Genomic DNA, 10,486 nt, shown 5'->3' on the forward strand with positions numbered 1-10,486 from the left:
TTAGAAGCAAGATATTTTTCTCGGGCCACTCCCGTGTTTCGGAAGGATACGTTAAGCCGTCGGTCCCGGCTGCCTAAAAAGCAGTCGTTAGGTCATGTCAGAGGACCTGAAATTGATCAGTTGCGACCTGAAAACTCTGACACCAGACCTGAGCCAGCCAGGTCACACGATATTATTATTATTTAGTTGGAAACGTTTTAGATATTTACACACATCGACGTACAATATTCCAACACGAAAATATAGATACAATAGACATTGAAAAACCTGAGTAAAGATCTGTTTTCCATTAGTGTCTGCTCTGATGGACCGAAATAGAAAGCATTGAAACTGCTTTCCAATTAATTTCTCCTCTGCTGGACTGAAATAAAAACACCATTGGTTATTATGAGAGTATTCACACACAGTGCCTCGACACCCATAACGTCCTCCGATTGGCTAATTCTCAACAACAGCTGGTTCTCAGCCAATCGGAGGACGTTCTGGGTGTCGTGCCGATAAATTAATGTCGGCCGATAATCGGTAAGTGTACACGGTGTATGTTCTGTGTACAGTAAATTGTTCCAGTTCCAATCGTAAATTGTTCCATCACGTGACTAGTACAAATGTTCCCATGGAACGCCATTTCAAAATCTTTGGTCAAGCTTTTGGCGCGCACATATAAAGTTATTGAATCAATAGCTATAGCGTTGTTTATTGAACGACTGAGAAACCGGGCATAAGAATCAGACTATAGAATTATTCATCATAAATCAGCTGCCAAGTGATTACACAGATGTGTGGAGAAGCCAGTCTATTGCTGTATTTCCATAAGGTCTATAGTTTCTATCAGGTACTTGTGGATTAGAATACTGCGTGAGGTCTACTGTTTACAGAACTACTAGTATAGATAGATTACGGTGGAGTATGAGCCATCAGTATTCATTGCAACCTACGTAAATGGAGAAATCTAATATAATCTAGAATCTAATAACACTTACTTTTTTGACGTCATATTGAGTCCGGTGAGTGAAAAATTGCCAATTTTCTCATTATATTCGGCGCCACAAGTGTTTCCAAAGCTGTCATATCCGTTTACCAACCGCCTTGGGTTGCCATACGCCAAAGCGAACCCAGCTATCATTATCTGTCAGAAACCATATATTCAGTTAGAAACTGTTTCTGTTTCAGAAACTTTACAGACTTTTACATAGATTGATATACAACGTTAAACACAAAAATATTCAATTTTCAATGAATACCTACCTAAGTTAAGACATGCTTTCTGAAAATATCTGTTGCAAGACATATATTCTGTTAGAAACTGTTTCAGTTTCAGAAAGTTTACAGACTTTAATACAGATTGATATACAACATTTCAACACAAAAACATACAATTTGTATAAAACCCTGAATTAAGACAAGCTTTCCAACAATATCTGTTGCAAGACATCGATTCTGTTAGAAACTGTTTCAGTTTTAGAGACTTTACAGACTTTTACACAGATTGATATACAACATTTCAACACAAAAATATACTATTTTCTATAAAAACCTGAATTAAGACATCCTTTCCAACAATACCTAATGCAAAACATAGATTCAGTTGGAAACTGCAAAACTTGGTTCGAATCAAAGATATTTAATAAGCAATATTTTTTAAAGATATTTAGAAGCAAGATATTTTTCTCGGGCCACTCCCGTGTTTCGGAAGGATACGTTAAGCCGTCGGTCCCGGCTGCCTAAAAAGCAGTCGTTAGGTCATGTCAGAGGACCTGAAATTGATCAGTTGCGACCTGAAAACTCTGACACCAGACCTGAGCCAGCCAGGTCACACGATATTATTATTATTTAGTTGGAAACGTTTTAGATATTTACACACATCGACGTACAATATTCCAACACGAAAATATAGATACAATAGACATTGAAAAACCTGAGTAAAGATCTGTTTTCCATTAGTGTCTGCTCTGATGGACCGAAATAGAAAGCATTGAAACTGCTTTCCAATTAATTTCTCCTCTGCTGGACTGAAATAAAAACACCATTGGTTATTATGAGAGTATTCACACACAGTGCCTCGACACCATAACGTCCTCCGATTGGCTAATTCTCAACAACAGCTGGTTCTCAGCCAATCGGAGGACGTTCTGGGTGTCGTGCCGATAAATTAATGTCGGCCGATAATCGGTAAGTGTACACGGTGTATGTTCTGTGTACAGTAAATTGTTCCAGTTCCAATCGTAAATTGTTCCATCACGTGACTAGTACAAATGTTCCCATGGAACGCCATTTCAAAATCTTTGGTCAAGCTTTTGGCGCGCACATATAAAGTTGCTTTACACTAAAATGTGTCGTCTACTAGCTGCGTGAATGAAGAAAGGCTGTTTTACAAACCTACCGTCTAGAAAAGTGTAAATTTCTTCTATTCCATTATTCTCAAACTTTCTATCGAGGAAAAATTCATTTAATGAATGGTTATCAAACATCATATTGTTGGTTATGTACTCTATGCTATGGTAAACAAACTGTCAGCGCAAGCGCAGAGAAGCAAGCAGACTACAATAATCGACCAATGAGAGCTCAGATAGTTGGAACAGTACCAGGTCGGACAATTTACCACACTTCGACTCTGGGGCAGAAAGTTGGGAGACTACAATAATCTACCAATGAGAGCTCAGATAGTTGGAACAGTACCAGGTCGGACAATTTACCACACTTCGACTGTGGGGCAGAAAGTTGGGAGACTACAATAATCGACCAATGAGAGCTCAGATAGTTGGAACAGTACCAGGTCGGACAATTTACCACACTTCGACTGTGGGGCAGAAAGTTGGGAGACTACAATAATCTACCAATGAGAGCTCAGATAGTTGGAACAGTACCAGGTCGGACAATTTACCACACTTCGACTGTGGGGCAGAAAGTTGGGAGACTACAATAATCTACCAATGAGAGCTCAGATAGTTGGAACAGTACCAGGTCGGACAATTTACCACACTTCGACTGTGGGGCAGAAAGTTGGGAGACTACAATAATCTACCAATGAGAGCTCAGATAGTTGGAACAGTACCAGGTCGGACAATTTACCACACTTCGACTCTGGGGCAGAAAGTTGGGACTGGAACAGAATCTGTCAAAATTCCTCCCATGGAACGCGGAACTTTTTACTTGGTAAATATTGTGAATGGGACAATTTACCACATTCCATGTACACAGAACGGGCCCATTGTCATTCGAATGACGCGACAATAAATTAATTTTACTGTAAATTAGACTGTAGTGACGTCAAAAATAGTTCTAAACGAATTAACTAGCAGTTCGTAATGGATAGTGAAATAGATGAGATAAATATTGATGACGGCTGAAAGATCGTTGAGAGTGAAAAGCCTGTTGTTCCTTTCCCAATCATTCATTATGAGTTAAGAATGATATTGTACCTATGAATGTATAGATGAACTAGCCGTCAGGCTCGCTTCGCTCGCCATATCCGTCTAGCAAGGGGGCTCCGCCCCCTGGACCCCCGACTGGATCGTCCAAAAATGAGATCAGCAGGCTCTCTTCGCTCGCCTGCATTTTTCATTTGAGCATTTTTATCATATTTTAGGACAATCCAGTCGGGGGTCCAGACTAAACGTCTGGCTAAACGGATATGGCAAGCGAAGCGAGCCTGACGGCTAGTAATATAATATTCCCAGGATTGAAGTAGCAGTGCCCAATCAATTTTTCCGCGATAAATGCATTTAAATCTTCAACTTGGTGCAAACCTAACAAAGTCAACTCAACTTAATGCCAACCTGACAAAATTATTAATTTAGTTGCCAGTTAACAACTGTTTCGAAGAGGTACTCTATCTAGATTATAGTTCTATAGTAACATATGATATGGAAATTTCAATTATAATTGAGAGATTGGGAGAAGAAGAATATACATGCTAAAAGACGAACTTCAAACCCTTAAAAACAACCCTTAGAGTTAAAATATTGCCAAAAGATTTCTTAGTGCGCCTCTAAAGGGCCAACTGAACATACTTAACAAATTTGAACGTTTTTGGTCCGGTAGATTTTTAGTTATGCGAGTGAGTGAGTGAGTGAGTGAGTCAGTCAGTGCCATTTCGCTTTTATATAATATATAGATAAATAGATTGATACATTCTAAAACGTCCATTCGAAGGACATGACGATAAATTAATGTCGGCCGACAATCTGTAAGTGTGAACACGGCTATTCGGAGGACATGACAATAAATTAATGTCGGCCGACAATCGGTGAGTGTGAAAACGGCCATTGGAAGGTTAATATAATATACTTACCATGAGAAACCAGAATGAGACATAGATAGCAAGCCAGAATACGTCGGTGCACCCCCGCACCTTGGGCCTATCTGAGGGGGGGTCAGGCTCGTCATCTCCCCAGCAAGTCATTCTGAAAAACAAATTCAATAAAATTGATTTGAATTATTGAAACACATTTTCAAAATCATTGAACTTACTTAGAATTCAAAGGTGTATTATTGATTATGAAAATCAACAAAATTAACAGCTCTTGATGGTAATTCATTTAGTTCCAGTTTCTAGGACACTAATTAAATATAATGTACCATTCTATATTTTGGCCCAGTATGTTGGATACTTGTTGAATATAATGAATCATTAAATCTATAGTGAGGTCCACTTTATAATGGCAGTGGATAAAGATAGGAGAATAGCAATGCCGATTCTATGCATTAATTAATTATATTTCTACACTGTCAAAAACATAATTGGCATCGTTGTGGACCTAGATAAAAACCACCGGCTTTGTCAAATGATAGACAAGGATAGCAAAACCAATTTGAACAAATATTGTCATTATAACGTGAACCTCACTAATATACAGGTTTGATGGTCCATTCGATTTAATAAATGTCCTAGAAATCGGGCCCTGATGATTTCTGCAATAGATGTATCAATGTGAACAAATATTTGAAAAATAGAAGACCCTAGGCGAGACCATATTAGGCGACTTGCCCAATTATCTAATTGTTCATTTTTTTCAATGATCTAAACCTGTTCAGCTTTGGGGAGTGGTGATCTCTTATCTAACTCCGCTATATCTTGGTTACAGATTGACATAGAAAGCTATAAGTACTTATTCAATGTCCTTGATTTTAGCTATTTGTGTTCTAGAGTGTATAGGAGTTCAAGATGAGGTATTTTTCACAGAAAAGCTTTTTTTTGTAGTGGAAAATTTATCTCGAAGCACGATTGACATTTGAAACCGATTGTGTAATAAATTACGTCAGATATCACGTCATTAAGCTGACTATATTATGAGGGAATAAAATTTTGCTCCAATTCTATTATATCATGTTTTTCAAGTATGAATAAGTTAATTTGTATGTATTAAACATTTTTGAATTGGGAATCGTTGTCAAATGTGTAAGTTATAATGTTGATTTAAGACTGTCATTCATCTAAATTCGAGATAGAAATAGGTCAGGGTGAGACCATATAAGGCGTGTTTTCAGACAATTCGACAGGACAGGAAGGGCTGGTGTTCAGGGATCAGCTGATAATCAGCCAATCAGAGAGCTTTCTGCCCTGTCGAAACGTCTGAAAACACGCCTTATATGGTCTCACCCTGACCTATTTCTATCTCGAATTTACATGAATGACAGTCTTAAATCAACATTATAACTTACACATTTGACAACGATTCCCAATTCAAAAATGTTTAATACATACAAATTAACATATTCATACTTGAAAAACATGATATAATAGAATTGGAGCAAACTTTGATTCCCTCATAGTATAGTAAACTTAATGACGTGATATCTGACGTAATTTATTACATAATCGGTTTCAAATGTCAATCGTGTGCTTCGAGATAAATTTTCCACTATCAAAAAAAGCTTTTCTGTGAAAAATACCTCATCTTGAACTCCTATACATTCTAGAACACAAATAGCTAAAATCAAGGACATTGAATAGGTACTTATAGCTTTCTATGTCAATCTGGAACCAAGATATAGCGGAGTTAGATAAGAGATCACCACTCCCCAAAGCTGAAGAGGTTTAGATCATTGAAAAAAAAATTGAACAATTTGATAATTGGGCACTAATAGAGGAAGTATGTTGTAAAAATTTGACAATCTAATTTGTATTGATGTGGAGCATTATACAAGGAGAAACGTATTGAACATTTATTGTCTTAAGTTATCCTAAATTTCGATCCTAAGCAATTCTAGCAATCGAACCTAAGCAATAATTCGATATTGATAGCAATAATTGCAATGCTAAGCAATAATCCTAGCAATTATTCAACTTGCTAGAACTTTTGAAATTATCGAATTGTCGATTGCCCTTCCTAATAGCCTACTTTTTGGAAAATAGTAGCCCACCTACCTTAATTAGTGGTTATACAAAGATTGAATTAGAGGTCAATTCTTAAAATCGAGCATTAAAAGGGGATTCAATGAGGTTCCAATAACGATTTGTAACATTAAAAAGGGATGTAACAGAGATACTTGTAGTATTCAAGTATCTATATCAAATATACCACGATTAAAACACAGGAGTTTTATGTAAGATATCTAATCTACCTATAGTATTATTTATTAGAATCTTCTAAAATTAGGTACAGTAACTTATTAATTGTTTTGTTTTATATTAGGCTACCGCAAGGCCACACTGGATGAACATCTAGAGTGGCTTTGGCTACCGTAGTTCTTACAGTATTATAATTTATTGGTTTTCAATCTATAAATTTTAGAATTATCTATTCTATTTGTACCTTTCGCTTCTCCTGTTTCAGGGAAATAAGGTTGAGAGTAGGCCTACTGTAGGTCCACTGTGCTGCATTTTAAAATATACAATTTGTTGATTTGTGGAATATTACAGTATAAATTAATCATGATGATTAATAAGTTAGTTACAAGAGCGATAATTAATATTTTAACTGTGCTATCTACATTAAAATTACATAAATACCTAGATAAATATCCTAGCCTTCAAGTTGATTATCAAATTGTCTTGACTCGTCTTCTCAACAAAATTACATTACCGTAGACAAAACGTCTCAGTAGCTTATTCAGGCACAATGAAGTAATTTCAAAAAGCTGCAGAAAGGCTTTTTAACATATTAAAACAATAACTGACTGCAGTTACTATACTGTTTCAAAGTTTCAGCATTTCTCTGAAACCGCTTCATTTGCATGCATTCATGACTTCCAAATTCAATGAGCTGCTAATTGGGAGGCAATCACGTTTTGCTACAGGAAAATTTTGTTCAAATAAAATAGCTTACCGGCTACACAAGGTCAGTCAAAAATCAACGGTTGTAATTGACAAAACTAACAATGCAAAATCTCAAAGTAACTTACCATAAACAGTTCATGATCTTCTTAAAAATAAAACTTTGCTATTGTATACTACGAGATTATAAATGAATTTAATAAAAATCTATTAGATGGAATTAGATGATTGAAGTTAAAGAATTAATACCGGGATAATTTTGTGAAGTAAGTTAACCTAACCAAAAAAATTTAGGTACATCAAAAGAACTCGCATAATTACTAACTAGTCAATATAATTTACAACTTACTTTGGAAGCTGTTCAGTATTCAAAATAACAATCGGCTGCCATAAATTCTTGAGCTTAGTCAGTAAATAAAAACTATAAATTAATTTAAAAAAGGGCGTTGTTTATAAACAAAACTGAAGATGCTCCATTTTCACTTGCACAACTACTTGTGGCTTCAGATTAGTATCGAAGATCGAATAACGAAATGATATTTTTCGCGATCGACCTTCAGGTATCGATAGTCAAAAGAAGTCAACATCGATGTGGCAAAAGTTCGATGGTCAGATGCCAAAATCATCGTAAAATTCTAAATTGTAATTAATTAATAACGTAATAATATTATTACTATGATTATTATTGACAAGGAAAATATTGTAATATTAAGAATAATGCACCATTCAACTAGAACATAATTTATTATTATAATATCAATTTCTTATCTACTAAAAAAAATCAAGTCATAAATGTTCACATAGTATTTATGTACATAGTCTGCAGGTGACAATAGATTTTTTATAATATTATATTATAGTTATTATGAATTTTGATTAAACTTACATCCGATTTTTTGAGTTAAAATCTTCATATTTGATTCTTAAATACACCATAGAGATTTTAAAAAATATAACTGTTAAAAAATAACTTTATCAAGAAAATAAATAGTTATTTTTGTATCACCCACCACCACCACCACCCTTATCCTTCAAGCTTTCTTACATAATAAACCATTCATCCTTGAAATTTATTCACATCAGAACACAACTTAGAAATAGAAGGAAATTCTACAGAAACCTAGTTAGGCCTAAATAATATTTTTTCAAGTGAATCTTTATTATAAGTTTTTAAATGAACATAAGTTTTCAACTATGTTACAAATTTCTGAAAAGAATACAGAATTTACAATAAGGAGAAAAATATAAATTTAAAAAAAAATAATGAGCTAAATTCAAGTTTGTCTTGAAGAGGAACTTCAATTTTTAAATGAGAAGGAATATTTCATATTGTTTTTGAAACAATAAAAATTGTCAACAATAAATTTATAAATTTTGGAACAATATTATAACTCAAAGATAAACTTTATTGCCTTCTCGTTACATCTCATATTGTTTTGTTGAAACAATGAGGCTTGTACGTGATTGCAAAACTAAAATCCAAAAATATTGAAGTAGCTTTCCATGACGAAACACTATATAATAACTTTGTTGAAGTTCTGACACTGTGTTACTAGTAAATATTTGAGAAAACACTTACTTTTTCTTGGAGTCTTGAGGAATGCATTTCACTCCTGAAGAGGAGCTTCATCAGCCTCAGAGGCAGAAAAAAAGCAAGTGTTTTCTCAAATATTTACTAGTAACACAGTGTCAGAACTTCAACAAAGCCAAAAATATTATTCTAAAAACTGGACTCTAGCTTTGTAGATGGTAGTCTTGATATTAAATATAAAGAGACTGACATCTCTACGAAATTTCTTTACAAAAGCTATTAACAATAACTCCTCTTATTGAAAACTACTCAAATGATTAATAATTACAAATAAATGTTATCTTGAAATGAAAATTATTGTTGGTTCCCCCTTTACAATGTTATCCCCTCCTAGCCAATTAATATCATGCACCACTTCCTCTCCCATGTAGAATAAATTATTTAAACATCTATCAGAGTCCACAACCTTCAAAAGTCTTAAAATTTAAACAAAATTAACAATAATCCTTATAAACAATCAACACAAAACAATTACTAGCCATTTCATTATAAATACATTTGATATGCATTACATTACAATATTCTGTATTAAAAATGAGATTTCAATATATTATTTTATTATAATGTGTAGTAAAGATTTTTGATTCGAGAATTGCTATTTTACACACATAAATGATCAAATTTGATTTATCAATTTGATGACACAGTCATGAGTTATGGAATGATTTTGAAAGAGGATTGGATTATATACTATGATTGGGTGATCGAAGTAAGGTGTAATCCTTCAAATGAAATAATGGAGACCAAAAATTGTTCACAAAAACATTTAAAACAAAATCAATCAATATTAATAAAAAACTTGTGAATGCTGTACCCAACTTTAATGCAAATGACGATCAATTAAAAGATGTTTTATTCAGTATTATAAATGGATTGAACACACATCCACTCTAATATTCCTATTATATTAAGCGAGCAATTTCTGTATTTTTATATCTGGTTATTTATATTCAACGGATCTCAAGTTGTAATGACAGTATTTGATAAACTTTGATGTTGCTATCCTTGTCTATCATTCGACAAAGCAGGCAGTACTATCCTTTTCTAGCTCCGCAACAATGACAAATCTGTTTTTGACAATGTAGAAATCCTATTATATTATGCGAGAAATTTATGTATCTCTGTTTATATTTTTATATCTGGTTATTTATGTTCAACGGATCTCGAAAACGGCTCTAACGATTTTCACGAAATTTGGAACAAAGTAGGTTTATGGTATAAAAATTCGATTGCACTAGGTCTCATCCTTGGGAAAACTCGCTGAACGACATTGAAAGGATAATTCATCCTTGGCTGCACAGCTGAGACTTTTGTCATCTGTGGATAGTAAAATAGTGGGTGAGCGAGTGAGCATGTGAAAAATCAAAATATCGCATCCCCAAAATTCAAAAGATGACATATAGCCAGTTGTGAAATATGAACACGATCATTTTAGAGAATTGTTTTCTGTTTATCAATAAATAAAAATAACGAGCGAAGCTCGGTGTCCCGATATTTTTATTAAACCAATATATGATTTTGAAACTATCATGGTTTCCATTAAATTCAACGAAGGATTAACTGATAAATCTTGAACCATATTCTATTAACATACAGTTGATTCCCCTAAAAACCATTTAGTTGCACATTTAAATTTAATCTCACATGGATCAAGCTATCTAAACATTAAAAACTACACT

General features: G+C 34.1%; 1 protein-coding gene across 1 annotated transcript in view; it reads right to left on the reverse strand.

Annotated features, from left to right (window-relative positions):
- Window positions 1-7,723, reverse strand: part of LOC111056349 (choline transporter-like 1) — a 41,860-nt gene extending 34,137 nt beyond the window's left edge. Inside the window, exons 1-4 of the mRNA XM_039440340.1 lie at window positions 7,566-7,723; window positions 4,292-4,403; window positions 981-1,126; window positions 268-361 (exon numbers count right to left, since the gene is read on the reverse strand). Coding sequence (XP_039296274.1) covers window positions 268-361; window positions 981-1,126; window positions 4,292-4,402 — 351 coding nt within the window. The 5' untranslated portion in view covers window position 4,403; window positions 7,566-7,723. The remainder of the gene's footprint in view (window positions 1-267; window positions 362-980; window positions 1,127-4,291; window positions 4,404-7,565) is intronic.
- Between the last annotated feature and the right edge of the window lie 2,763 nt (window positions 7,724-10,486).

This window comes from Nilaparvata lugens, chromosome 13 (assembly GCF_014356525.2).
Source record: "Nilaparvata lugens isolate BPH chromosome 13, ASM1435652v1, whole genome shotgun sequence".
In the NCBI taxonomy this organism is placed as follows: Eukaryota; Metazoa; Arthropoda; class Insecta; order Hemiptera; family Delphacidae; genus Nilaparvata; species Nilaparvata lugens.